The sequence below is a fragment of the Halichoerus grypus genome, chromosome 5, assembly GCF_964656455.1.
Source record: "Halichoerus grypus chromosome 5, mHalGry1.hap1.1, whole genome shotgun sequence".
Lineage (NCBI taxonomy): Eukaryota > Metazoa > Chordata > Mammalia > Carnivora > Phocidae > Halichoerus > Halichoerus grypus.
In genome coordinates this window covers 186,338,575-186,366,571 of record NC_135716.1, presented here as the reverse complement: position 1 = coordinate 186,366,571, position 27,997 = coordinate 186,338,575, and the positions used below count along the sequence as shown (strand labels likewise).

Genomic DNA, 27,997 nt, shown 5'->3' with positions numbered 1-27,997 from the left:
CACGAGGTGGGTTTCTGTGCTCATGGATATTACCAATAAGTGGAATAAATTAAAAAATACCAACAACTGCACTTAAAACTTTATATTGGAATCCTACTGTTTCAAAAGGCTTGAAAACCACTGGTCTAGGATAGTCAGTATATACTGTGTTTAGAATTCTTTTCAGGGCGCCTGGGTGGCTCAGTTGGTTAAGCGACTGCCTTCGGCTCAGGTCATGATCCTGGAGTCCCTGGATCGAGTCCTGTGTCGGGCTCCCTGCTTGGCAGGGAGTCTGCTTCTCCCTCTGACCCTAACCCCTCTCATGTGCTCTCTCTCATTCTTTCTCTCTCAAATAAATAAATAAAATCTTTAAAAAAAAAAAAAAAAAAGAATTCTTTTTAGCTGGTTGACTTGAACTCACCCAGTTTGTTTATTTGAAAAAATACTGACTATATTCTGTGTCGGGGTCTTCAAGACCACCCCCAGGTTCAGTGATTTAGCAGGAGAACTCACAGGACCAGCACATAGTAGGACTCAAGGCTAAGATTTCTTGCCATGAGAGGGTTATAAAGCAAAACTGGCAAAGGGAAGAGGCTCATGGGGTGAAGTTGGGAGGAAAGCAGGTGGGAGCTTCCAAGAGTGGAGTCACACAGACCACAATCGTCCAGCAAGGAATTGTGACAACTGGGGGTTTTACTGGGGGCTGGCACGTGCCAGAATATTCCAGACTCCCAGAAGGAAAGAGGGTGTTCAGTATAAACCATATTGTGTATGCACAGCAGACCACTCTTATGATTCAGGGGAGGTTTTTATCGGTGGAGGGAGCTGTCTACCGGTCAAGTTCCCAGACTCCAGCCAAGGGCCGCCTTGCAAGCAGGCCTTTCTGAGGACGACAGTCTCTGTCCGGCTCGTGGTAACTCAGCTCAGCTGTAAATCAGACTGGTGACTCGTACATCCCTACGAACACGTCCGCCCTCACCTCCCTCCTGACCTTCAGTCCCTTGACCCACCTGACTTGGCTGCCACCTGTGCGCGCAAAGCAGCTGGGATAAATGGACTTTACCCCCGATCTGTAGTTGTCCCCTCCCTGGATCTCACTGATACTGCCTCCTAAACGTGTCTCAGATTCCTCCCTTCTCTCCTGCCTGAATCCTGACTACAGCCTCTTTGGGGCGTCTGGTCCCTGGGGCTCCCCAGGCTGTCAGTTCCCCCATGTTGGAGTTAAGCCATATTTTGAAAACACAGATCTGAAGTGTCTTTCTCCCGCTTCGAAGCTCCTCTGATTACTTCCCCAATTGCTTCTGGGATGCGGTCCAGGCCCCTGGGCCTGTGGCTGAGGTTGCTGCGACCAGCTCCATCCTGGGTCCCTTCGCTCTGTCCATCTTTGTCATGCCGCCAGGTGGGCCCTGCCCTCCCCTGCCCTCCTGCTTCAGAGCTTCTAGAAAGGTCCCATCGTTGTGTTCCATGCATTCTCCCCGTGCGTCTGTGTAGCACTGACCGGGGTCTTGGGGAATTCTGGAATATGCCTGAGGGCAGACGACCCATCCCAACCCCACACTTCCTGAATGGTGAGATTCCAGAAGACTTTGTTTTGTGGTGGATGGTTGATTTTACTGTATGAACTGGTCGGGGTGTGGGTGTAAAAGGGTCAGGTTTTCAACCTCACTCGCGTCTCCGTTGCCTGGAGCATAGCGCTTTCTGCCCCCGGAGATGGTCTGAGGTCAGTTCCCAGGTGCGCTAAGTAGAACTGAAAACAAGTTCGTCCCTTCGGTGTTTATGACCCTATGACACAGCCTCTCTGCTTTACCAGACTGAGGTGTAGATTTGTTTACAGCGTTCACGAGGGGAGGCCACATCCCAGGACATCAAGTTTGTCTCTTATTTTTACAGGATCTGTCAGTCTGTCTAGAAGCTCTAAACACCTGGTTAGTCGGGATAGGGTGTCTCTCCTGGGCCATTTTTATGTGCCTGCTTTGACCCCAACTGTGTGTATGTGCCTGTGTCCCCAGCCCACGGTGCGCTCCTGGAGGGAGCAGGGTGGCGCTGAGTGCGTTTGTGCCCCGAGCATTTGCTTGGTACCTTGTAGGCAGTCACGCTGCTTAAAGAATGTTTTTTAAGGTACAGTCATGTCCTTGGTACAAGTATACAGTGAACACATGTCACATTCTTTGTGACTCATGAATCAGTGAGGGTTGCACATGTTACAACCAGCTCGGAGGGGAGCTCAAAGTCCTGCACATGCCTAGCAGCCAGGAGCACGGGGACTCACAGGCATGGCTGCGGGGCTGGAGCCGGGAGCCGGGGTGTCCGGGGACTGGAGCCGGGAGCCGGGGTGTCCGGGGGCTGGAGCCGGGAGCCGGGGTGTCCGGGGGCTGGAGCCGGGAGCCGGGTGTCCGGGGGCTGGAGCCGGGAGCCGGGGTGACCCTCTGGCAGACGGGCCCCGCCGCGCGGCTGTGCACGGGCGTCTTGGGCATGGCTGCTCAGAGTCGGGAAGTCTCTGAGAAGCCCACAGGAACCGAGCCTGGGAGGCGCTCGTGCACACGCACCCAGTTTTTCCTGAGGTCTGGAGCCACAGCTGGGGTGCAGGCCCAGCCCTCCTCTTGTCAGCTGTGCGACCTCGGAGTAACCCACCTGCACCCCAGTCTCCTCTGGGAAAGGGGAGCAGCAGGGACGCCGCCTCTTAGGGTCGCTGCAGGGATTAGTAAGATGTTAAAATGTTGACAGCAAGGCCCTGCTCGTGGTGAACTGTTGATAGAGCGCGCCTCTGTGAGGGCCTCGCCCGTGTTGGCGCCGGGCCTTTGAACAGATGCACCGCTGGGCTGTGTCCCGGCCCTGGGGGACCGGCAGCGTCCCCCGTCACGGTCGGGGGGCGATTAGCACTGCGCCCACAAACCCTCACGGCCAGCAGGACACCCACAGGGACTGAAGTCGTGAAATGCGATGAGGCCCCAGCAGCGAGCAGGGGTGTGGGCAGCTGCAGGGACAGGACACCTTGGGGGGCGCTCCGCCTGCCGGGCGTACGCGTGGCCGCTGCCTCGGCTCCTGGGCTGTGGGCGGAGCACGCCGTCCTGAGGCCTTGCTGCGGGCCTCTCTCCAGGGGCCGGGGAGCCCGACCTGCCGCGCCGCAGACTGGACGACCAACCCCCGGAGCCGAGCCTGGTGCTGGGGGGCGGCCGCCGTAGACGTCTGCCGAGTGAGCCGGCAGCTTGCACTGAGCGCGGTCGTTGCCGGGGCCGCGGGACGGGGAGAAAGAAGGGTTTCTTTTCTCTCCCCTTCAAATCCAGCGCCCACCCTGGTCGGCCGCGTTCTGTGCTCACGGCTACGTAGGATCCCCGGGTTTTCCTCAGCACCGTGTCACCACACACGGCATAAAACAAGTGCAGTGGTGTTTCTAACACAGGATAAACATCTGCGCTGTGGGGGAACATGCGGCACAGCCACGCAGACGGCCCGTCCTTCCCAGACAATGGCCAGAAGGAAAATTAACTACAAAATTGCTTCTGTTTGAGCTGTTCTGGGAAAAATGGGCTGAAGACTGTAGCTGAGGTGACTATTTTAGCAACCCCCCCCCCATAAAATTGCAGTTTGGGGACATTTGTCGCACTTAGCATGATCTCAGATCTCAGATGAGCAAGCTGCCTTTAAAATATTTACAGTCGGCTCACTGCTCTGAGATACACAACCTTCTAACTGTGTGCCTCGAGTTATCATATTACACCCATTTCGTGTGGAACGTGCTCTCACTCTCTAAAAAAGAGCAGACCTGTTACACCTTGTTTGTTTACGGAAGAGCTCCACTCGCTGTGCGCTGACTTCGGCACTTGAGTGAATTGTTCTTGGTTCAAAGTGGCGTCTGGATATTAAATGCCACTTAGCCGGTGCTGTTCTGTGTGTTCTTCCGTATAAAGTGCACCTGAGGACTTGCCTGCAGCTCCGGAGAGACTTCAGCGCACTCAGGCACAGCCCCGGCCCAGGGAGGGACCCCGGTGCTCCAGCGCGGGCGTGGGAATGTGGTGAAGGAGCAGCGTGTGGGGAGGGGGACAGGGATGCGTCCCAGAGGAGGTGGTGTGTGTTCACAAGGAGGAGACGGGCTCGGAGATGTGAGGGGTCATCCTGGAGCTATCCACAACCGCCTAGGCTCCAGGGAAACTGAGGCCCTGGTGGTGTTCTGCTGGGGAAGCCCGATGCCCGGTCCCTAGGAGGACTGGCAGTGTAGGGTCCGGACATAGGCACATGGAGGCCTGGAAGGAAGCCTCAGAGCGGAGCTGAGGACGGTATGTGTCGCCTGATGCCAGGGAGTGGGTGGCAGGATGCACCAAGCAACACCGCGGTAGAGAACTGGGGGCGGAAGTGAGGGTCTGCACATGGAGAGCTGGGGGACACGGGTCAGCGTGACACCTGTCCGGCGGGTGGTTGTGGATACGGTGGCCGCCAGAGGAGGTCAGGCCTCGAGCAGGGGTGATAGTTGACGTGCGGAGAGGCAGGTGAGCAGAGACACGGCCGGGTCGAGCCTCCTGGGGGGCTCAAAGGAAAACCGAGTTCTCTCGGGGCTTCTGCTAGTGGAGGGTGGCCGTGAGCGCAGCAGGAATCATCCGAGACCTTGGGAGTCCGGGTGAGCACATGAGTCACTACACCTTCAAAACACAATAAATTTGTTAGAGTCATAATTTAATTGAAGCCCAGAATAGAAGGAGCAGACGGTGAGAGTGACAGGCAGCAGAGCACGTGCGGGGTATCGGTTCAGCGTCTGTTCCGAGGCGTGGCGGTGATGCCAAAGCCCTGAGTTTGCTCCCATCCCCTCTGGCTTGCCTAAAACGGCTAAGATTCGGTCCCAGCCCCCAGGCTCCCAGGGCAGGGTGGCTAGGGCCGCGGACAGCCCAGCCTGGGGGGCGTCGTGGGGAGGAAGGATTCTTCTGTCCCAAGTGGCCTGGGACTCACTGCGGCAGTTAGGAGATTTCGATGGGGTTCGCCTGACTTCTGCAAGTACAGGTAGACGGCGCTGCTTTTAGAAACACCGTGGTGGCCGTCGGCGAATCATCCCAAAGCCCTGAGCAGGGACGGACCCTCAGGGACTGGCCTCTATCCACTGGGGACTGCACACCACTCTCACGTGCGAGCAGGTGGTGTGTCTTCCTGATCCGGAGGCGACTGGCCGCACTGGGGCAGGCATGTTACTGCCGTGTGCGTGGAGCGGAAGAGCACGGGTGCGGGCCCCGCTCTGCAGCGTCCTGGGACTCTGCCGACCGGACGTGGGGACCTGACTTGGATGAGGCCATGGTGCCCCCTCGTCCTCGCCCAGGACAGGCCTCGGGCAGGTGTGAGGGCCCAGATGAGAGGGGCTCCTTTTGTTGAGGAAACTGTCAGGGCAGACCTGAAAATGTGCTTTTCCCAATTATCTGGTGACATCAGAAACCACATGAAAGAATAGCTTCTTTTAAAAACTTGATGCAATTTTATTTTTGTTCTTCTTTATTTTAAGCAATCTCTACTCCCAACGTGGGGCTCAAACTCATGAGCCCGAGGTCAAGCATTGCGTGCTGCTCCGACCGAGCCGGCCGGGCGCCCCTGTGCAATCGTACGATGCAGGGAAGCGCCCAGGAGGAGGTCACTCTGCGGACGCGCAGTGCCCGGCGTGCCGCGGCCCCCGTTTTGCATCTTGTGTCTTCCTTGTTGCTCCTTAGTTTCCAATGTGGGTCACGTTTTAGTCACGCAGAGTCTTCACTTCCTGGCGTAATGTCTGTCCTGAGCACTCATCACTCATTTCCGCTGAATTCTTTCCTCCCAGCAGAGCGGCCAGCACCTCGTGTGCGGCTCCCGCGTCCGTGTTGTGCTCGGTGCCTCCTGAGCTGGGCGGTGGTTCTGGGTTTTCGGATGTGCGGTTAGGACGTCGGTAGATGGATGAGCCCTCCTTTCCAGCCCATGCCTGCGTACTGGTTTCCGATGACATGACCCGTTCCTACCGCGTGTGGTGGCTGGTGGTGGCCGGCAAGCCTGGCCTCTCCTGACCTCGCAGGAATGTCCTGGTGTTTGCCCCGTGAGCGCACCACCGGCTGTTGTGGGAAAAGCAGAACCAAACGGTGTACAGGTTTTACGCAGGCGGCCTTGGCATTTGCTACCACAAGAGGCTGTAGGAGGTTGGGGACAGCAGAGACCCGTGTCCCCACCTGCAGCTGCCACACGGGGATCCACAGAAGAGGTGTGTCCCCCCCCCCCGAGCTGCTGGACACAGGAGCCACCCCTCCCGCCCCTGAACGCCTGTCGCCTGGTCTCCTCCGTGCAGCTTGCAGGCTCCCAGCCCAGTAGTTGGCAGGAGGTTCTAGATGGGCCGAGAGAGGACAGGCCAGGACCCGGCCGGGAGAGTCATTAGGACGTTTACATCGATTTCTCGTTTACTGTCAAGAAAGAACGTGGAAGTGTTTCCAAGGTCTTCTCGCCTGTAGGGAGGCGGTTGTGATGGGCTTGAGTCCTCGGGGCTCCTAAACCCGTGAGTTGCGCCATCACCATGTGTAACTAGTGTTGACGGGTGCTTGACTCCCTGGGAGGCTGGGCCGCTCTCCACGTATCGCTCCCGTTCTGTGCTTTTAGACTCCGTTTATGGATGGTTCACGTAAGGGTTTCCACTGATACTCATTCTGGTTTTGATCTGTAGTACTCTCTTGTGCAGTCTTTACTGGATTTTTAAATTTTCTCATTTATTCTCTAGAACATTCTAAATTGCATTGGGATGACTGGGGCCTGGGGCTTGGGGAGAGGAGCTCCCCCTCCTGCCTCCCAGTTTTTGTTAACATGATGTTTACGTTTTCCTGGTGCTGACCTTCCCACCCTGACCCTCCCGTAGCTGCTTCCCTGTGTTGGTCTCTCATGGTTTGCTCCATTTCGTGGTCAGGTGGCATCCTGAGTCCAGAGGGGGCCAGGGGTTGCCTTCCCCTTTCCCGTTCGAGGGCGCCTGCCCCGCCTTGGCCCCAGCTTACCAGGGCCAGCCTCGCCTCAAGGCCCCCAGATATTGGGGGGGGTGTTCCGGCGTTTTTCCTCTCTGGGGGGACCTGAGGCCTGGCTGGCCGTCTCCTGATCTGGCAGATCTCTTTGTGCAACATAAACCCTTCTACTGCCCCCGCTTTGTCAGATTCCTGTCTGCCAGCAGCATCCTCCGATCTTTGACCCGTCTGGTCCTACTGCACTCGACATAACCTTGCCTCTCTTTTCTTTCCTCTGTCCCCCGAGCGTCTTCTCCATCCTCATTGGACATTTCCCTTGGGGGGCGGGCACCCCTGTGATGTGGGGATGGTACCTGCAGGTGGGGGTTCCGAGCGTGGGTCCTGGATTCACCCACCTTGTCTGGTGTCAGATCTTACAGACAGCGACTGTGATCCTGAGAGGGTCCCTTACCTCTCCGGTGCCCCCGCTTCCCCGTCTGGCTCGTGGTCCCTGGGTTAAACGTTGATGCACAGACGTGCTGAGTCTACAGCCTGAGGTTCAGTGAGAGCTGTAAGAGCTGTTCTCATGTTGTGTACTAGCAGTGGGCACTTTTGCTCAAAGGGCCAGATAGTCAGTACTTTCCCCTTTGAGGACCACGCGGTTTGTGTCGGAAGTATTCACCATGGTGCAAAGACAGCCGTACACGGTACGTGAAGATAGACACATGCAGTGTGCCAGTAAAACTTTATTTACAAACACAGGTGTCGGGCTGGACATGACCAGCTCCTAGTTGATAGCGTCACCTGTTGACCTGAGCATACGCTGTCTTACGGCATCGGTCTTTCCCTCTGAGCCGATGTGTGGGGGCTGGGTACTTTATTCCATGGGGGGAGGGGGGCAGGGGTGATGTGGGGGAGGGTGTGGTAGGTCCTCGGAACTAAGGAGCAAGTCCGCGCCCGGCTCTGGCCAGGGGGTTCTGTGGGTGTCCTCCTATGCCCACGTTTACTCCAGCCAGCAGGGGCCACAGCCCCCAGGTTCCCGTCTGGGTGACCAGGGTCAGGGGGGTTAGGAACTGACCCGGCTCCACAGCCCTGCTTCTTTCCCTTCCTGGTGCAGCGTCCGAGCAGACTGTGGGAGAGTCTGGCCGAGTGCGGCCATCTGAGCTTGGCGGGCAGCCCCAGGCCTCTGGACCTGTCACCCTCCTCCCTCCGGGTTGGGTGTGGCCGTATGACCCAGGGCCATGGGTGCAAGGACACGTGCCGTTCCCAAGCCACGCCATGAACTGCCGCATGTGCCAGGCGCCCCCGAGCAGGAGGTGAACCCCACGGGCTCAGCCATGGACACGGCAGCCAGCCCTGAGTCACATGGAGCGTCGTCGTCAGAGAATCAGTCGCGTGGCTCTGGTACAGTTTTGCTCTGAAGAAATGTCAAAAGTAGTCTTAAGGTTTATCTGTAGGCCAAAAAAAGAAAAAAAGCAAACCAAAAGCCTTACGTCTGCAGCTGCCGTGGAAAGAAAACTGAGATCCTCTGCTGTGACTCCGATCAACTTTGCCAAGTGAACAAATCCCTTGATCAGGGGCTTCCCGGGACAGGGGACCAACGCCCCCAAATGCCCACGGCGGGCTTTCCTCTGGATAGGAAACAAAACTACCTTTGCTTCCACTTCTCTACGTTTTTAAACGCCCCCTTCATTTTTCAGTTCCCTAAGGCTGTCAACATTTTCCCAGAATTCGTGTTTTGTTATTTTCTCTGGAAGTGGCGTCAGGTTTGTCCCTGTTAGGGAAAGGCGCCGCAAGTGGGCCAGCAGCCCTGGAGGCGCTTCCTGGGGAGCGCAGCGTCGGGGTGCACGCCTCTCCTCCGGGAGGGGCAGGTTCTCAAGCGAGCCGCGCCAACTGGGGACACAGCTCCTGGTCGTTGTGGAAAATCTCTGTCTTGTGCTCTGAGGTCACCCTAAGAGTTTTGAATAAATGCGCTTTTCTTTAACGCTTTGGCTGTTAGGTCCAAGGTCTCTCCGCGGGGGTGGGATGACCACCTCACTTGCCCACAGTGGCCGACAGGATGGGACGTGCCCCAGCAGACGCTCTGCCAAGGGCAGACGGTCAATATTTCCCGTCTCTCACGCCTACAGGCGTGTGAACACCGTCACACACAACACGTACGTGAGCGGGCGTAGCTCTGTGCCGGCAAAGCTTTACGGGCGCAGGTGAATGAATCCTGGGGAGGTCAAGCTTTCTTCGCCCTTCCAGACACACCCTCTGGAGGCAGGGGAGCAGAACGAGGGCCGAAGGAATTGCTCCTCGCCGCCCGAGAGGGTCACGGCTGCTCGCTTGGGGTCCAGGCCCGTTTCCATCTGCGTGTTGACGGATTTCGGGTTGTCGCTCTTGTAAGTGCACATGAGAACCTCCGTGGGTGGCCTCAGCTCGTGCACTCACTCAAGTAAAGCGACCCCCGTCTTCCCGGCGCTGTGAGGGCGGGGCACCTGTGACCCACAGGCCGACCCCGTCAGCTGTCTGCGCTCACTCCCACTCCCCACCCAGAGGAACCGTGAGCTGCCCTCAGCAGGGTATCTCTGGAAGATTGTGCCTGAATTTAATTTTGAAAATGGCATCTCATTGAACTCGAGAAAGATGTCGCGTAGAAGGATCCACGTGGTAGAGTGTTTGGAGACTGGGATGGTGTGTGGTCCCAGTTCCTTAGTCACGGGGTCACGCAGGGTCACAAAGGGTCACACCGGCCCGCCCTGGCCCCAGCTGCCCCAGGCCTTCTCCCTGCCTCCAGGTCACCCCTGCACTGGGACAGTCCGCCCAGTGGCCAGGCTCCAGGCTGCAGCCCCACCCCCTTCTTTCTGCCCTGGTGTCCAGACCTCTGCAAGCTTGTCGGCTGTCCTCAGTGCCTCCTTACTGCCCTGCCCCCACCCAAGCCACCGGGGCAGCCCCCAGGACAGAGTAGCTCCTGTGCCTCCCTGGGGTCCATCCAGACTCGGTGGGCAGAGCAGTCGTTCGCCAGACGTGGCCACCCCCTCCCCTGGCCCGTGCACCTGCTGTCCCAGGCCCTGCGGCCTCCAGGGTGGTCCCGCAGCTCCGTATCCTGCCCCTGCCTTGCCGGCCCCGTGGGGAGAACATGGGCTTCTGTGCTGGGGGCATGAGCGGCTGAATGGGAGTTGTCATGTGTGTTCTCGGTCAGGTTCCCTATGTCGGGATCAGAACTGATCAGAACAAGAGACCCCATGGGCAGGATCTCTTGACGTGCGCCAGGATGACGCCCCAGGGATCTGGGTGCAGAGCCCGACTTCTCAGTCTGGGCTGCTTTCCTCACCAGCCTGCGCCAGGCTAGGTGACCCTGGGCACCTCCCTGCTTCGGCCTCACCAGAGGGGAGCTGACCTGCCAGCGCCATGGTTGGTCCTGGTCATGGGGCTTCCCCACGTTGCGCCTGCCTCCGGCGAGGTCCGGCACGGGCCGCGTGGGGTCTCAGCCCACACCGCTCTCTCTCTCCCTTCAGGCTGTTCCTGGTCATAGAGTACGTCAACGGCGGGGACCTCATGTTCCATATGCAGAGACAGAGGAAGCTTCCGGAGGAGCACGCCAGGTGGGTGCCATGCTGGTGGGCGGGCAGGCGCGGGCCGGGCAGCGGGGCCTCTCCTCGGAGGCCAGCAGTGAGCTGGAAGGGAGGTGGAGTCCAGGGGGACATGGCAAGGAAGACGCCGCTGTCCCCTGCAGTGTGGCTCAGGGGTCCACAATTATGGAAGAGAAGGGGGTGCTCCTGGGAGAGAGTGCACAATGGCATTGCACGGTTCTGCCTTTTTCCTGTTTCCAAAACCGGGGAAGGGCAGGGGGCGCATACGTTCCGGCTGTAAACTCCCCTGAGTGGGCATCGGGCCACTTCTGGTTCTGGTTACATGGATGCAAAGCAGGGGACTAGCCCTCGGAGAAGAAGAACCTGTTTCTGTTTAGGTGACAGTGACCTAAGGGCCCGCCCTCCCCCTGCCGCCGCCGCCTCGGGGCCCACTCTGCCTCCTTTCCGTGGTTCTCCCAGCTCCTCGCTTCCTCGCCTAAAACAACTCCAAGCAGTTTTGTGAGTCTTCTTAGGTCCTTTCTGGGAAAGGCATGTAGTAAGTCAGGCATCGCTCACTCCCCACACACTAGCATTTTCACTTTTAATTGTGGACAGAACATAAAATTCACCGTGCTAGCCCTTGGCGAGTGCACGGCTCGGCGGCGTGAAGCACACTCACACCGCGGCGCGCCCGTCCCCGCCGTCCGTCTCCGGAACGTTCCATCTTCCCGGACTGACGCTCCGCCCCCATGAGACACTGGCCCCCCGGCCTCCCCAGTCCCTGCTGTGACCTCCTGAGGGGGGATCCGACAGCATCTGTCCTTCTAGGACTGGCTCACGTCACTGAGCGGAGCATCCGCAAGGTCCGTCCGTGTTGCAGCAGGGCTCAGTACCCCGCTGTGTGGAGGGGCCACGCTTGCTTGTCCGTCCATCCGGTGAGGGGCACCTGGGTGGTCTCCACCTTTGGCCACAGTGAACAGTGCAGTTATGGACGGGGCTGTGCACACGTCTTCAAGACCCTAGCTCACGTGTTTGGTTTTCCTGATAGGCACAGGAATGTTGGTGATACTATTCCCATTTTATTGATGACAAAGCCGAGGGTCAGAGGCTGTAATAACATGCTCTTGGTCACTTCATTAGCGGCGTCCCCCCAGCTTCTGCTCTGCCCGCACGGGCCTCCCACCCAAGCTCCCCGTTGGGCTCTCTCTGCCGCCCCCAGATTCTACGCTGCTGAGATCTGTATCGCTCTCAACTTCCTCCATGAGCGAGGGATCATCTACCGGGATCTGAAGCTGGACAACGTCCTCCTCGACGCTGACGGCCACATCAAGTTAACGGACTACGGCATGTGCAAGGCGAGTACGCGGTCCGTGGGCGACACGCCCGCGTGGTCAGAGGTGCCCACCACCCGGTCACCGCGGCTCCAGGGCGCCCAGGGGCCTCGCTCGCGTTCACGGTCCTAAGCCGGCTTTCTCTGAGACACATCGTCCCACCAATGGGGGGGTAACTGACTTTGTCCCCACAGGAAGGCCTGGGCCCTGGTGACACGACCAGCACTTTCTGCGGAACCCCGAATTACATCGCCCCAGAAATCCTGCGGGGGGAGGAGTATGGTGAGCGGGGCTGTCGGGCGGGCGGGGGAGCTGCTCGCCGGCACATGGCAGGCGGATGCAGATGAGGACAGCCCCTGGGCCCTGGAGGCATGCTCTTCTCAGGGATGTGGTCCCGGAGCAGAGGGGGCCAGGTGGACCTGCCGGGGCTGACCCTGCCAGGGGTCCTAACCCGGACTCTGGGGCCCTAGCCCAGTAGCCAGGGAGAGCGGTTTTATTGACCGATTACACCTGAAATACACACCCCTCACTTTGTTCCCGGCCCCTGTCACCATCTGGCCTCAGCCCTTATTTGAACCTGTGTGGCCCCTGTCTGTCCTCCTGGGTGTCCACTCAGGCGTCCCCAGGTGGAGGAACTGGATAGGATTCCTTTTATCAAGGAGCCCTAAGCGGTGGGGAAGGAAGCAAAGCCACACACATGTACATGAGTGCTCCCAGCTTGCGTGCCACCCCCACCAGTGGGGGAGTGACCGAGGGGACAGGTTAACCGCCTGCAGTCCCCATGGACAGCGTTTCTGTCCCTCTGCTTTCTCTGGGTTTGAAACAAAAATGAGATTACTCTATGTGTGCACATGTGTGTGTGTGTGCTGGGTGTGTTTGTGTGGTGCATGTGCATGAGTGTGAAGTGCCACGTGTGACGCATGCGTGTACGTGTGTGATGCGTGTTTGTACATGTGTGTGGTGTGTGTGCGTGTGCGTGGTGTGCGTGCATGTGTTTGTACATGTGTATGGGTGTGTGTGATGCATGCTTGTGCATGCGTGTGGTGTGCGTGTGATGCATGCCTGTGCGTGTTTATGTGTGGTGTATGTGCATGTGGTGTGCGTGTGATGCATGCTTGTGCGTGTGTGCCCACCCCACATACTCTTGTGTCCTAGTGTTTTCAGTGAGGCATGTCACAAATACACCATCAGATATTCTTAAACATTTTCTTTGCCATTAAAATGGGGGCTGGCTAGGTGGGCAGGTCACTTGCTCTCTCGGGTCAGAGGTGCCCACCAGGCTGCTATCCCCCGTGTCACTGAGGAGCCAGACAGGGAAGGACAGATGGCAGATGGGCAGACCAGGATCGGGCGTCTAGAAGCCGGTCTGGGCCTGGGGGTCCCGTACGGGATGGGGCGACAGCTCCAGAGGGCCTAAGGGGCTGCGGGCACAACTGAAGCCAGGCTCTCGCACTCCCATTCCCCGATGCGATAAAATACACCCTGAAACAGCGACTGCAGGAGAATGTGGGGAAGACTGCTTGCGGCCTTCAAGAAAGGCAGTGTTCAAGTTGAGGTAGTAAGCCAAAGTAGAGTGAAAAGGATGGTTGCCCCACAGGCTCGCTCAGCTTCCCAAGTCTGCGCAGCCAGAGGGCGGGCCACTGGCTGGCTTAAAAGGCGAGATGACAATCTGGAAAACCAGCAGAGAGCCAGCAAGAGGGTTAACGGCCCTGATGTGGAAACAGCTTTGCAACTAGTTAAGAAAAAAAAAAAGACACGGGCCCCAGGACGGTGGGCAGAGGGGAAGCCAGGCCGCCCAGGGCATGTCGGGGCACCGGGCCCAGCGCTGGCCAGAGCCGTGCCCGCGGCCGTGCTCCCCTGCCTCCCCACTGCATACGAGCCCCTGCCGACCGCCCGCGGCCCGGCCTGTGCCGTCCCTCCAGGCTTCAGCGTGGACTGGTGGGCGCTGGGGGTCCTGATGTTTGAGATGATGGCCGGGCGCTCCCCCTTTGACATCATCACGGACAACCCCGACATGAACACCGAGGACTACCTTTTCCAAGGTGCGTGGGCCACCAGGTGTCTCCCGAGGCTTCAGGTGCCGCCGCCCGGGCTGTGCGTTCGGGTCTCCCCCTACCCGCCCATCCCGCACAAACAAGGTCGGCCCATCCCCACACACCTGCTCTCAGGGAAGCAAGGACCTGGGTGGGGAAGTGGGAGCGGCTGTGGTGTGGGGGGCCAGTTCACCGGGAAAGACAGCCTGTCCTGATTTAGCCCAGACTCCTTCCTGCCACCGCCAGGTGTGCACCTTGGAGGCGTGGGTGGGCGGGGCCCCGGTCAGGGCTCCTTGCCACCTGCAGGTGCCGAATTCCCTGCCCCTGGGATGCGGGCGCCCGGGAACGCGGTCGTCCCCGCAGCGCCCTCTGGTGGTCCTGTGCAGAGGCGCCCTCGTCCGTGAGGCCGCCGCAGGATCCGGGGCACATCCGGGGCGGGCGGGGCGGGGCGGGGGGGGCTCTGTGGCGGAGAGACCCTGCTGCACGCAGGGAGCAGGGGCCAGGGGCCCTGCAGACCGCCCAGCTCCGGGCTGGGCAGAGCAAACAGCAGGGAGCCTCGGGAAGGAACCAGACTTCTCACCAGGGCCCCACTCCTTGCAGTAATCCTGGAGAAGCCCATCCGGATCCCCCGATTCCTCTCTGTGAAAGCCTCCCACGTCTTGAAAGGATTTTTAAACAAGGTACACGTGTGGCCGCCGAGAGGGCCGTCCGAGTGTGGCTGCCCAGGCTGCTGCGGGACCCGGGGTGGGGGGGCGGCTCTGCTTCCCGACCGGACCTCTGCCCTGTGCTTCGGCGTCTTCGGTCATACTTGCCAAAACAGAACGAGAAATTGTGTCCAAGAGAAATTCAGTGAAAGTTCCGTCCGTCTGCTCTCAGCTGGGTGCTGAGGCGGCGGAGGGCATGCGGTGAAGCTCTTTAGGTCACAGAGGGAAAGGAAGCTGCGTGTCCTCTGGCTGTGAATCCGGGCTGCTTTGCGCCTTACTGACTGGTCCTTATTTGAACTCTGACCCCTAGGACCCCAAAGAGAGGCTCGGCTGCCGGCCACAGACGGGATTTTCCGATATCAAGTCTCACGCATTCTTCCGCAGCATAGACTGGGACCTGGTAAAGCACGGGGACCCGTTTGCTGACCCCCCACTCCAGGGCGGGCTGGGATGAAGGGTGTGGTGGGGCCGCCCTCTGGGGCCCTAGGAGAGGTCCTGCCTCGGTGTCCCCACCACGTGCTGTGCTGCCCGGGGGTCCGGTTGGGGACGTCCTTCATCTGTGACCACACCGCCTGGTTGATTCTGTGTAAAATCCACTGGTGGGAGCCGGTTTCATGGTTGGTTTACCAGAACCTGCCCTTCTTGGTCCCATCTTGGGCCGCGGTGAACAGTGAAGGATACAAACCCTTTCCACTTTAGCACCCTGGTTCCTGGTACTAAAGGAAGATTGAACTGAATTTGGTTCACAACATATAAGTGGCTGCAGAGTTACTGAAATATAACCTTTAAATTGTGCTCCTGAGACAAAGGAGATTAGCTAGCTAATTAAGTGAAGATTGAACTTTAGCTCAAACTAGATCGGAAGAAAGCCCCGCTCTGGGCACTGTCGCGTCTCCCCCTCCCGCCGCTGTGGAGGCCTGCGGCCAGTGCTGAGGCCCGCCGGGGGCAGGGCAGCTCTCGTCCACTCCCTCTGGTCACTGTCACTTTCCACCCACAGGACTGTCGTCTGCGCATTTGTGGGGTCGCGGTGAGGAGCGCGCTCAGACCACGCGCCCACCCCGCCCACACCCAGCCCTGTCCAGGCCGCGGCTGGGTGATTTCAAAACACAATCCAGCGTCCTCTCCCTTGGAGTTATTAGACACAAATTCTTAGAACAATATTCAGAGCACAGGTACTTTTTAATTAAGAAAAAGACTTTGAGGGGCACCTGGCTGGCTCAGTCAGTGGAGCGTGCGACTCTTGATCTCAGAGTCGTGTGTTCAAGCCCCACGTTGGGTGTAGAGCTTACTCAAAAAAACGGAAGAAAAGAGAAACTGACTTTGATTGGTCCACTAGCACAAGGGAGGGGAAATTAGATTTGGGCTGGTTTCTGACCATTATCCGTACAGCTCGGGACACCTGGCCTGGAGGAAAGTGCCACCGCCAGGCGTCCACAACCCCCGGGCCACGCTGAGCCTCCGTGGCCCACGTATTGACGCGCCGGGCCCATGGCAGGGCCTCGGGGGTTCCGCACAGCACAGCCCCCAGCACTCGCTAGGCAGGTGTCATCCCGCTGAGCTGGAAAAGGCCTTCGTAGATACCTCGGCCACTGTCGGCGGGGCTCCAGCCAGATGCCGGGCCTCGGTGACAGTCCTCAGTGGCCCGTGACGCCGCAGCCCGAGGGTGGCATCTGGCCATCTCTGGTCAGTGCATCCTGGCCGGAAGCACTCAAGTGCAGCCTGCGTTTGCCGGGATCAGAAGGCTAAGGGTTGATGGCGTGTGTGTGAAATGATGAGGGTGCTCTTCCATAGCAGTGTCCGCATTTATAAGCCACGTCCAGACCCCAATCGGTCGAGGAAGGTGCAGGTGGTCCCCTAGGGGACACGGGGGCCTGCAGGCCCACCCTTGGCTCTGCGGAGTGCGTGACCACCCGCTCGGCCGCCGTTGCTGACACGCCTGAGCGGAAGGACGCGTACTGCATGAGGCGGCCCGCGGGGTCCGAGCGCAGTGCCCCGCAGTACTTGAGGGGATGCTGTTTCGGTGGGAGGGATGTGCAGAGAGTGGAGGGGAAGAAGCATTTTGATAAAATGGGTGCTGGGGTCGCTCTGCCCTCACAGGGCGGCTCCTGGAATTCCCTCACTACCCCCACGGCCGGGAGAGCAGGGTCCAGCACAGTCTCTGCTTCGCACACATCTGGTGGGGGGCTCACCACCCGGAGCTGGGGAAGCAGGGACTAGCGGACAGGAAGCCCCGCTTGGAGATGCGGTCACCCTGGACCCCACTCTGCCTCTCCCACCCAGTCCTCAGACACTCAGCCTCCAGGTCTGGGCCTCTGCCCGCCCCCAGGATGGGACTGCTCCCTGCCTAGCCTTGCCAGGGGCGGCCTCCTCTGTCCAGGGACCTCCTGCTTCCTCTCAGGCTTCTCGGAGCCCCCGAGGCCCCCAGCACCCTCTGCGGGGCAGCCCACCGCCCTTGCCTCCTCCAGGCCCTCAGAACTGGAGCCTGCCTGGCTGCCACGCATGCCCCTTCCAGCCTCCTCTCTGCTCACACCGGCTCCGCGGAGCGGCAGCCTGCCCCTGGGCGGCATCCAGGTGGCCCTGTTCTTGCTCACTGCTTTTGACTGAGGAAAGGAGGTGACGCTCGTGAGATGCTCATGAGACAGTCTCGGAGGGAGGCTGAGCAGCCTCACACCCTCAGACCAGAGGATGGGGCCCCAGGATGGGGGGTGGGCGTGGAGGACCCCGGGAGAGCTTCTTGCTTCAGACCCAGCTCCACTTGCTTCTTGGGTCTGCTGCGACTTGCTATTTAAATCTTAAAGCAGCCAAGACCTAAGGTGGGGAAATAGCTTAAGAAATACCCCCCCACACTTTTTATCAGAAAAGATTGCATACAAAAGAATACGGGTCATTGTGTATAAAAGGTGAGAAGCAACAAGGACGGGGCCGTGGTCCCCACGCACACGGGTGACCGCTCTGCCTGCAGGGACAGCCCGTCCTCTCTGCCACATGCCCTCTCCTGCCCGGGGACCGGATGCCGTGCCAGCCACATCCCTGTGCGTGTTGGGCAGCTGGCGGGAAGGACTCGTCCATGTCTGGGACACCCCCATGTCCTCCACTTGCCGAAGTGGGGCCCGAGCCGCTCATGTTCCACGCCCGCTCTGCGGCTGTTGTAACTGGAACGGCTCGTCACGTCGGCCTTGGACAGTTCCACGGCCTGCACGGGGACGTGTGGAGCCCCACGCGGGCAGGCGTGTCCAGGCTCAGCCCTACCGAGGGCCCAGCAGGCCTGGGCAGCGTGCTGCGTGCTTCCTCTCCCCGGCCTCACGCGGGGTTACGCGGCACGGAGGGGACCCAACACGATGGCCCCACGGGGCAGGGCCCGTGTCTCTTGCTCACAGCTCAGTGTTCTCGGGCACAGCGCACACCCGCTGGGGGCGGGGGGAGGCTTGCGTGTGTCACGGAGGGACTGGGCGAGCAGGCCCTCACTGTCCTCGCCTGTGTAACATGCCACTGAGGGGCCCCTGGCCCGGGCACTCCGCCCTCTGGCACGAGCGTGTCTCAGCCCCATAAAGGGTGAGTTGGAAGTCAGAGTCTGGATCCTGAGAAGCCCTGTTTCCTGCCTGACGAGCATCCCCTGTGATTAGAAACAGAGGGTCAGTTACGGCTTTTCGGGGAGGAAGGTCCCGGTGGGACAAGGGCTCACCAAGCGGCGGCGTGGGCAGCGGCGTCCCTGTTGAGTCCGAGCTCCTTTACGACCAGGGTTCCCAGTTGAAGAAAGGAAATACTCCCGAGACCAGCCTGGTTCGGTTTCAGGGGCCGGGCTGTGGGGGTGCAGACGCCCAGCGGCTCTGTCCCGGGTACGGGCTGTGGGGGTGCAGACGCCCAGCGGCTCTGTCCCGGGTACGGGCTGTGGGGGTGCAGACGCCCGGCCAGCTCTGTCCCGGGTACGGGGCCCACGTGGCCCATGCTGCCAGCATTTCTAAACTCGGGATTTTTCTGGCTTCAGATGCTTTCTCCTAGATTTGTGTTTAAGGGAAAAGAAAACTAGCCTTCAAAGACAGGACATGTTTAAACACGGAGTGTCTTCCTATTCCGTCCTGTGGTTTAAGTCCCTGCAAAAACCCAAGAGATGACAAAACGGTATCAATCTGACTTCTTGCCTTGTTCTTCCCAGTTGGAGAAGAAGCAGGCCCTTCCGCCATTCCAGCCCCAGATAACCGACGAGTACGGTCTGGACAACTTCGACACCCAGTTCACCAGCGAGCCCGTGCAGCTGACCCCGGATGATGAGTAAGGCCTGGGGGGGGGGGGGCGGCCAGGAGGGTCGGACCACCCCGTCTGCCGTCTGCCCTGTCCAGGTCGGCTGCGGGCTTGGGGGGCAGGGGCTGACACCAGTCCCCGCGCTCTGCCTGTGCTCACAGGGACGTCATAAAGAGGATCGACCAGTCCGAGTTTGAAGGTTTCGAGTACATCAACCCGTTACTGCTCTCCACCGAGGAGTCCGTGTGAGGCCGTCTTCTCTGTCATGGACACGTCTGTGAATGACCCCTTCACTCTATCCTTAACCACAGCGCATGCATGCCAGGCTGGACGCAAGGCTCCACGCGCAGCCAGGAGGGACACTTGCCGCTGAGACCGCGGACGGGGCGTCCAGCCGGCGCTTCTCGGAGCGGAACAGTCTGGCGTCTGGGCCCGCGCGGCCGGCTTCGTGCTGGAGGAGTTTGCTTCTTGTGCCTGCGCCGCGGAGGACCCGCGGTGACCGTGTCCGAGGGAGAAACTGCCCCACGATTTCGAAGGTGCACACTTTCCACAGAAACAGAACTGACCTGCTCCGCCAGGAGAGTTAGCCTATAATGTCCTGAGGAATAAAATGTGCCCATGATGCCGAAGCCTCCCTGGTGCCTTCTTTCCGCGAGCGGCACCTGCCCAGAGTCGCAGGCAACCCCCACCCGGGAGGCCCCAGAGCGGGCGGGGTCGTGCGCCAAGTGGCGGCTGGGGGCTGGGGACGGGAGTCCGAGTGCCCGCAGGGACGCACTGCGATGGAAGAATTTACAAATTTGGAACGTTTTCTAAATCCCGGTAAGTTTCTGTCAATATCTAACACGTGTCACAGCTGTGCGTCGCCATGGTCCAGCACGGAGGCCACACGGCATCCAGACGGGTCCTGGATTCTAATGCTGCTGACAGAAGCACCGGAGACCAAAAAACGTAAGGAAGTTGAAAACAAAATCTGCACAAAATATTTCTGCAAACACTAAGCTCCATGATATCTTGTATTAAATCTTCAAAAAAATATTTTTATCGGTAATAAGTATGCTCAGAATTAGAAAATTTAAAAACATCTGCGTGTAAGTGCCCCTAGCCTTACATAATCGATCTAGAAGACCTGCGAACATTCCACCCCGGTTGCAGAGTAGCTTTTCTACAACAGAGACTTGTCTCAACCAGCGCCGCAACTGCAACCAGGAAGACTTGCCTCCAAAGACAGAAATTAGGGACCCCAGAGCAGACCCCGAGAGCCAACTTCTGGGTCTCACGGGGGTCACAGCCCGGAGCTGACATCCATAGCACAGCGTCCGCCCGAGGGCTAGGCGGTCAGTCGGGACTGGTGAGCGGAGCCCTGGGACGGGCTGATGTCACACGGGGAGGGAGAGAGACCCATGTGCCCGGGAGGGGTAACAAACGGCCGCTGAGAGCCCCCTTGGGCACAATGACAGCGTCTGTTCCAACAGGACGGGGGCCCTGGATTTGTTGAGACTGAAAGCATTGATTTCTTGCTGCCAAACAGCGGCTCAGGTTCCAGCTGGGCGGGTCCTGTGCAGGCGTGTGCACACGGCCGGGCTGGTGGCTCGGGGACACGTAGAGCCATCTGCTTTACAAATTCAAGAAGGGGAGGGTAGTACTGCAGTGGGGGTGGGAAGCAGCAGCCCCAACATTTGCGAGCGGCATGGGTCGTCTGGATGGCCCGTGGATGGAGACGCCGTGGCCGTGGCCGGCGCGGTCTGTGGTTGGCGCGGTGAGCGGGCAGCGCCCGTCCCCAGCCATCTTCCTCCCACAGCCGGCGTTCGCGGGCCAAGGCCGGGCAGGCTTCTCACATCTACTAAAGAAAGACTCAGAGGAACACGCATACTGTTATTTCTGATAAAACTAGGTGTTTCCAGAAAGCAGCAGTTTTAGAAGGTGTTTTTATTATTTTTTTAAGATTTTATTACAGAGAGAGAACACACAAGCAGGGGCAGCGGGAGGGAGAAGCAGGCCTCCCGTGGAGCAGGGAGCCCGACGTGCGGCTCGATCCCAGGACCCTGGGATCATGACCCGAGCTGAAGGCAGACGCTTAACCACTGAGCCACCCAGGCGCCCTGGAAAGCGTTTTCTAAAAATAGACTTTTTATAGAGCAGTTTTAGGTTCACATCAAAATTGCAGGGCATCTGCAGAGATTTCCCATGTGCCCCTGCCCCCACGTACCGCCACCCCCACCCTCCCTTCCCAGGGGCCACTTGTGACCGCGGACGAACCGCGCAGACACATCATCGTCCCCAGGGTGCTGGGTGCACATTTTGGGGGCGCAGCGCACAGTTTGGACAAAATGATGACGTGTACCCACCAGTGCAGATCATGCAAAGTGGCCTCATCGCCCGAAGTCCCGTGTGCCCGTCCGCGGGTGCCCACAGGTCTCTCAACTGTCTCTGTAGTTTTGCCTTTTCCAGAAGCCCCTACAGGGGGTCACGCAGCATGCGGTCTGCAGACTGGCATCTTTCCCTTGGTCACGTGCAGTTAGGTTCCTCCACGGTGTCTTCATGGCTCGTGACCTGCTCCCTGCCACCACTGCTCTGCGGCCACGGTGGGTGCCACAAAAGCCCAGCTCTTCCAGAATCTGTGGGCCGTCAGCACTGGAAGGAGAGCTACCTATAGATGCTCTTGTGCCCCATTTTCCACTGGCCCCGGAAGCCCAACACCTGGCTGGTGCGGAATCTTCTGGCACACTGGCCTGCCCGCTGCAATGGCGCCTGGCCCGGTCCCGCCCCTTAAGTCCCCGCCCGCCCGTGGGTGAGGTGTCTTCCGCCGGGGTGGCCAGCACTGCGTAATGAGCACTTCATCTGGGGAATTAAAACACGGTGTGAGCGGGGTCGGCGGAGGCAGGAAAACGTGCAGCCCCCACCTGTCCGCAGACGCGGCCAGTTCTGCTCACGAGTCTCAGCTCACGCACCTGGGCCTGGTCCCTCTGAGCGGCTCTGTCCACTCCGGACGGCAGGAGAGCGCGCTGCTTAGCGTCAGCCAAAAAGGGAGAGGAGCCAGGTTTCGGTCCCGATACAAACACACCACAGCAGGAGTCCACACTGACATCGTAACACGTGGCTTCCATGGCGGAGAGGACACGGTCCCGGCACGGGGAGGCTGGGCCTCCGCACTGGCTAGGCTCACCACACCACGTCTTCCGTGCTTTCCGCCAGGCACTGAGCAAGGTGGCCATCGATGTCCAGCGGGGCCAGACTGCAAGAGGGAGGAGACGGTCACCCAGGCACGCGAACGCTGACCACACGCCACCTGGCCGGGGCACCCGCCACGCACCTTCACGGCCTTCCCTGGTGTGACCACCTCACCAAAGGTCAGCCAGAGAGAACCCCGCGACAGTCTCCATAGCTGGTCAGAAACGGGGGGAAGGTCCAGAGAGGCCACACGAGCCGGAACAGGCCTCCCCAAATCCTGTTCCCCGGGGCTGTTTCTCTGGGCCAGGCGCTCAGCGCACCTGGACCCACGTCCTCAAGGCTCACCCAGGCACCTGCGTCTGGGGGGAGGGGGGCGCCGTGTGTCTGAACGAGCCTCCCAGGGATTCTGGAACCCACTCGGCTTGAGAACCTCACGGCTCCCAGGGAACTGCTTGTCCTGGAGCCTGAAAGCCCGCCCGGCGGTGCACAGGACAGCGTGAGAAGCTCCTCTGCAGGGCCTCAAGGTCGAGGGCGGCCCTTCCTTGCTCCCCGGCCTGCCCACGGCTGGGCCTCTGTCAGGGGTCCGTCAGAGGGTCACGTCCTCTCTTAGGAAAACTGTCCCACTTGGCCCCCAAAAAGGAAAAGCACAAAGGCTGGGACCCCAGGAGCACGATCACTGTCCGTCCAGAGACGCAGGGAAATGAAGTGGGTGGAAGGTGCGTGTGCAGCTCAGGTCTGAGATCGTGTTTTCTTGACGTGGACGGACCAAGCCCCTTAGGGAGGGGGTTCAGTGAACCTGGGCTGCCAACCTACAGCTCTGGGGGCTCCGAGGCCTATGGGTTGGCCTCTCGGTGTCCAGTGGGGTGTGGGGAGGGGTCTGGATTCGTGGCACAAAGCACTTTCCATCCCTGATCTCATCTGACCCCATCAAGGAGGGAGGGCCAGGCAGGACCGTCTCCCATGTGCTTGAGAGCTGTGGGCGGGCAGCTTCTGGCTGTGCCCCACAGAGTGGCAGAGCTGGGGTGCTCAGCAGGACTGCTGGGGGACACCCTCCCACAACGCGGCCGAGCCCACCGGCTGCAAGCGGCAGTGCTCCGTGTCCACCCGTCGGCTGGCCCGCCCTCAGCTGCTCGGCCTCCTGCTATCGGCCAAGGCCCGTCCAGACCCCCCTCCTGCAACCCTTACGCTCCAGACGGGCCCAGCCTCCCTGTACCTCCCTGGGCTCGGCAGCACGGGTGATGACCCCCTTCCTGTTGGGACTTAAATGTCCCCCACAGCCTGTCCCAGGCCGGCACGTGTCACGGTGGCCGAGCCCCACCTGCACTTACAGAGCGGAGCTCAGCACACCGGTCTTGCCCCCGCGGCCTTCCCCAGGGGGGCACCCTGGGCCTCTGTGAGCAGCTGACAGAGCGGACACCCCCTTCATCACCATGGCTCCCGCTGGACCCTCTGGAGACGCCTCTGCGCCATGGCCTGAGGCGGTTTGCCCACAGGGCTTCTCCCTAGCCCCAGAGACCTCCCAAGATGTGACCCTTCCTCTGTCCGATCCAGAGCCATCCTGCTCAGCTGGCCAAGTTCACAGGCCAGAGTAGAAAGGCCCGTCCCTGGAGCAGCACTGCACGACGGTGTGGAGCACGACACCGCCTCTCGCCCTGCTGCTCTGGGCGCCTGTGCCCCTTCTGGTGGCCGCCAGCTGCCCTCTCAGACTTCGTAGGGCTGGTCAGTGGGCTCCCAAGTCCCTGGGGCCCCTGCCTGCTCTCTCCAAGGCTGCCAGGAGATTCTAAGGTCTGGACCGGGTCACCTTGTCTGGGGTTTCCAGGTGGTATCCCTCGGGGGGGGCACCCTCTGGGACCCTTCAGACCCCCCCCCCCGAGTAAGCGAACTTGGTCTCAGCAGCCCTGTCCCGCACGCAGTTTCTGCAGCAGCTGGCCCAAGACGGGCCTGCCCTCCGTCTCACCGAAGCCCGTGTGTGGCCGTCGGCGCGGCTGCAGGAGAGGAGACTCGGCCCAAGAGCCTCCAGGCGTCTGCCTCAGACACAGCAACCCGCAGGGGCCCCGACAAGCCAGGTGCCCCTCGCACACGCGGGACACGACTCAGCTTCTGGCTTCCCCATCCCCGTGTCAAGTGGCCCATGGGAGCCCGTCCTCCCAACCGCCCCCCGAGAGCCCACAGAACACGCGAACTCAGCAGCAAGCGGATGGGGTTTCACACCCCGTTTGTCGAATCCACCACGTAACCATCCGTCGCATCACAGAATAAAGCCGTCCTGAGTGACCTGGAAACACTAAGGCTTTGAGAAGAACGGTGCGCTCATCCCACAGCACCCTGTCCCCAAAGCACACCCGTCACCAGTCACCCCCGTGGCCTGTCAGAAGGGCAGAGCGCAGCTTCAGTCTCTGGGTCAAAAATTTCCCAAGTGGGGCGCCCAGCTGGCTCAGTCAGCAGAGCATGTGACCCTTCACCTCAGGGGTCAGGAGTTCAAGCCCCACGCTGGCTGTAGAGTTTACTTAAAAATATTTTTTTAATTAAAAGATATTATATATTAAAACAATTTTTCACAAGAATCACTAAAAGCTGACAGTTTTCTAGGGAAAGTCCCAAGACAGTTGGACAGTTTAGTTACTGCGTGCACCTGCCACACTGGACCCTCCCTCCCATGGCCCAGGTTGTCTCCCTGCCCCAGGGTCCCGAGCATCCCAAGGGCCCGCGCCTTTGTTTGCAGCGACCCGTGTGTCCCCAGTCACAGCGCGGACCTGAGGGGTGTGTCCTGGCCCGAGGACCCTCTCTCCTTTGCAGTCACATGGAAGAACGCGCTACGAGCATTTCAGACACGCTGAGGCCTGGACCCCACTGCGCTGACACCTACTTTGGGAAAAATGAGACACTCTGCCAAGCCTTAATTTAACTGCTTAAGAAACTCAAAACTGCAGTTTTTCTCTCCCTGCTGTCTCTGTCTTCGGGAATCTTTCCTTTAGACTGTGTAGAAACGCCAGCATCCCAAGGACGAGCCCCCTCCGGAAGAGGAGGAAAGGTGGGGCACCCTGACAGCTTCTGCCAAGAACACATTTCCCGCCAGGGTCTGCAGCGGCGTCCTCTGCCCCTGGGCTTCGTGGACTAGGCGTGAGTCAGGAAGACCACGGTTTTTAAAGAGCGTTCACCGCATTCTCAGAACTGGCAAGCCGGCCGGTATTTGCAACCCACAACCATCCCAAAACACAAGTACAGGCAAGAGGCATCGCAGTGAGATGCTGGGTCTGGGAATATTCTGCAAATTCCCCGGTGCTCCTGTGGGCCGCTGAGCCGCCTCCTCCAGGCCCGGCTTGTGGCTCCGCCTGCCACGCCTGCTTCACCCACACGCACCGTCCCTGTCCCTGTCCCCGTGCGGGACAGCCACCACCTCGCCCAAACCAGGCTGCTCTTGCCTCTCCAGCCCTGGGCTACGCGGGCACCTCAAGGAGATAAATATGGGGGTACTGGGCTCACCCCAACACCGGGCTTTCAAAGCCTTGTTCCCCTAACAACGGTGCAGACTGGAAGAGCCCAGACAGTTGACCACCGACCGACAGGATCACGACGGGATCAAAAGATCTTCGTGGGCAGGCTCTGCGTGCTCATCCGAACCAGGGCTTTGAGGGTGTTTGGTCTGCCGTCAGCTCCGTCGCCCTCACTGTCCAGGATGGTGTTTGCTTCTGGAGGACCAGGGATGCGGCCCGGGACTTGCACACCATCTCTCAGCCACAGGAAATCTGGAGCTGGCCCACTTACTGAAACCTGCCGTCCATTCACTGCACCTGAGCCCTATGACCCCCACACCTGTGTCCTTAGCTGTGGGACGTGGCCCACAAGCTGCGCAGTTTGGCTTTAACATCTCAGCAAAATTGAATTCCATTCCCCTTACTTAAAAAAAGATATAAAGAGGGCACCTGGGTGGCTCAGTCAGTTAAGCATCTGACTCTTGGTTTTGGCTCAGGTCATGATCTCGGGGTCGTAGGATGGAGTCCTGCGTCAGGCTCCATGCTCGGCAGGGAGACTGCTTGGTCCCTCTCCCTCTGCCCCTCCCCCCCATCTGCACTCCCTGTCTCTGTAAAATAAATAAATACATCTTTTTTTAAAAAAGGAATATAAAAATATACAATGAGTTCTTAAAGGAAAACAGCATCTCTAGGCACAAAAAGTCTTCATTTTTAAAACCTACCCCTACAAAGATACCGGTGGGACGCTTTAAACAGGAAACTGCTTGGCGACCCACAGCCTGGGGGGGGGCCCTGGAGGCCTGGAGATGGCAGTCACCCCTAGGTTCCCTGTGACTTAGAGGTGGGGCTCCCTGCAGAGTCGGCTCCAGGGAGACTGCCGCCTGTCCACGGGGCTCCAAAGGACGAGTGAGCGGTGGACCCCCAGACCATACACCTGCGCCGTCTGGCTAACGGGGTTCAGTCACTGAGCCCCGCAAACTCCGCGGACACCAACTACCACCTGAAGAGGCCGAAGCTGAGCCCAAGCACCCCGCGGCCTTCTAAACGTGGCTGTGGTTCCCAAACAGGGCTGGGGTGAGCGCAGGGGAATGGAGGCCAGGCCCGAGCGCACTCACCTAGGGGGGAAGTCGGCCTGGCACATGGGGCAGCTCCGCAGGGTCGCCTCCCACAGCTGCTCCTGGGCGCCGGGGGTCCCGCGGGGCTCAGGCGCGGGGCGTCGCTGCGGGGACGGGGCAGGGGACCCCGAGCGCCCCCGGGCCCCAAGCAGCACCCGGCAGGAACGCCCTGGGTCCCCGCCTCCCCTCGGGGCCGGTGGGAAGGGCGTCCAGGAAAAGGTCCGGGCTCCCACGGTGAACACCTCGGGGGGCGCGGTGCGCTCGGGACCCCGGCCGGGCTCCTGCCGAACGAGGTCGTCGGGCCGCGTCAGCCGCGCCGGGCGCCTCCCCGGCCAGGGCGCCCGCCCCACTCCACACCCGGCCTCCCCGGGGGCCCCCCCACCACGCACCGGGCCGGGGAAGGCAGGCAGCGACGGCAGCTCTCCGTCGGGGCTCAGATCCGCGCTCCCAGCTCGCAGCAGCTCCGCCCACGGCCGCGCGCACTCGCCGCCATCCCCCGGGAGGGGCCCCCCGCGGCCGCTGGGGGTGCGGGGAGAACTCAGCGGGGGACCCGGCGGGGGGGGAGCCGAGTCGGGTTCCGGGAAACACGTGGGCGCGGGGCCCCGGAGCGGCAGGGGACACTGGCCTCCCCCCTCCCGCCGGCCAGCCCCCCCACGCCTCTGTCCCCCCACAGGCCTCCCCCCACCAACTCTCCCGGCCCCCGGCCTCACCCGCCCCCCGACGACGGCCTCCGGCGGCGCAGCCCCTGCCGCGGCCTCCGCGCCGCCTCCATCCGCCCCCAGCCGCGCGTCCGCCGGAAGTGAGCGGCCCGCCGGGGACCCCGCCCCCGACACAGACCCCGCCCCGCCCCTCGCCGGGCACCGCCCCCATCCCCGCGCCAGCTCCTGTCTCCAGTGCGCTGTGGAGCTGGCCGCCCCCCGCCCCCGCCCGCGCGCCCCGACCCCGCCCCTGGCCGCGCACCCCCACCCCACAGCCTGCTCCTGGGGCCCTGCGGCGGCCTCCCGTTGGTGACACTGTCGGAGGGGAAGGTGTCCTGACCTCCACATTGGAGGAGACGCAGGCCGCGGTTCCTTCCTGCCCCAGAGGCGGGACTGAGGTGGGGGAGGCCGAGCGGCCCTGAGGGGGCTGATTTCCAGCTGAGGAAGGGATGTGGGGGGACCCATCTGCTGTCTTCCGGAGGCTTGGGGTCTGCAGAGGCTTAGGAGGAGGAACTGGGCAGAGAGTCAGGCTGCAGGATCCCTTCCCCCTCTGCCCCTGGAAGCTCCCCTCAGTTAAAGCCCACCTGCCCCATGCCCTGGCTCGCCACCTCCCGATGCCCCCGACAGCTCCCAGCCTCAGTTTCCAGCTGTGTGGAAGGGGATTCGGCCTGTCCTTCTTAGGACGATCGTGTTTCCCTACTAAAGGGAGGAACTTGATTTTCGGAGTTAAGAAAAAAAAGAGAGGCAACAAAGTCCAGGTGGCCAGCCGGGGGGGGGGGGGGCGGTCCT

The 27,997-nt window shown here is 60.4% G+C and overlaps 2 protein-coding genes across 8 annotated transcripts in view; one reads left to right on the top strand and one right to left on the bottom strand.

The window, feature by feature from the left end:
• PRKCZ (protein kinase C zeta) overlaps positions 1 to 19,378 on the top strand; it is a 101,108-nt gene extending 81,730 nt beyond the window's left edge. For 4 of the 5 annotated variants that reach the window (XM_036089701.2, XM_078073895.1, XM_036089703.2 and 1 more), the window contains 8 exons: positions 10,394 to 10,480; positions 11,667 to 11,802; positions 11,973 to 12,060; positions 13,701 to 13,820; positions 14,412 to 14,491; positions 14,826 to 14,915; positions 18,669 to 18,784; positions 18,916 to 19,378. In XM_036089701.2, coding sequence (XP_035945594.1) covers positions 10,394 to 10,480; positions 11,667 to 11,802; positions 11,973 to 12,060; positions 13,701 to 13,820; positions 14,412 to 14,491; positions 14,826 to 14,915; positions 18,669 to 18,784; positions 18,916 to 19,003 — 805 coding nt within the window. In that variant the 3' untranslated portion in view covers positions 19,004 to 19,378. Of the gene's footprint in view, positions 1 to 10,393; positions 10,481 to 11,666; positions 11,807 to 11,972; positions 12,061 to 13,700; positions 13,821 to 14,411; positions 14,492 to 14,825; positions 14,916 to 18,668; positions 18,785 to 18,915 lie in introns of all 5 variants that reach the window. The other variant, XM_078073894.1, reaches the window with a different exon arrangement.
• Positions 19,379 to 20,662: 1,284 nt separating this feature from the next.
• Positions 20,663 to 27,297, bottom strand: FAAP20 (FA core complex associated protein 20). 3 transcript variants are annotated; one of them, XR_013448427.1, is made up of 5 exons: positions 27,221 to 27,297; positions 26,900 to 27,029; positions 26,511 to 26,791; positions 21,703 to 21,986; positions 20,663 to 21,592 (listed from the first exon to the last, which is right to left on the bottom strand). XR_013448427.1 is itself a non-coding variant. In XM_078073893.1 (4 exons), the coding sequence occupies exons 1-4, from the start codon at positions 27,280 to 27,282 to the stop codon at positions 21,914 to 21,916; spliced, it is 546 nt and encodes a 181-aa protein (XP_077930019.1). In that variant the 5' UTR covers positions 27,283 to 27,297; the 3' UTR covers positions 20,663 to 21,913. The 3 variants fall into 3 exon arrangements, 2 of the variants coding, with proteins under 2 accessions (XP_077930019.1, XP_077930018.1); XM_078073893.1 differs by having other exon boundaries at positions 20,663 to 21,986; XM_078073892.1 differs by lacking the exons at positions 20,663 to 21,592; positions 21,703 to 21,986 and adding an exon at positions 21,993 to 26,003.
• Between the last annotated feature and the right edge of the window lie 700 nt (positions 27,298 to 27,997).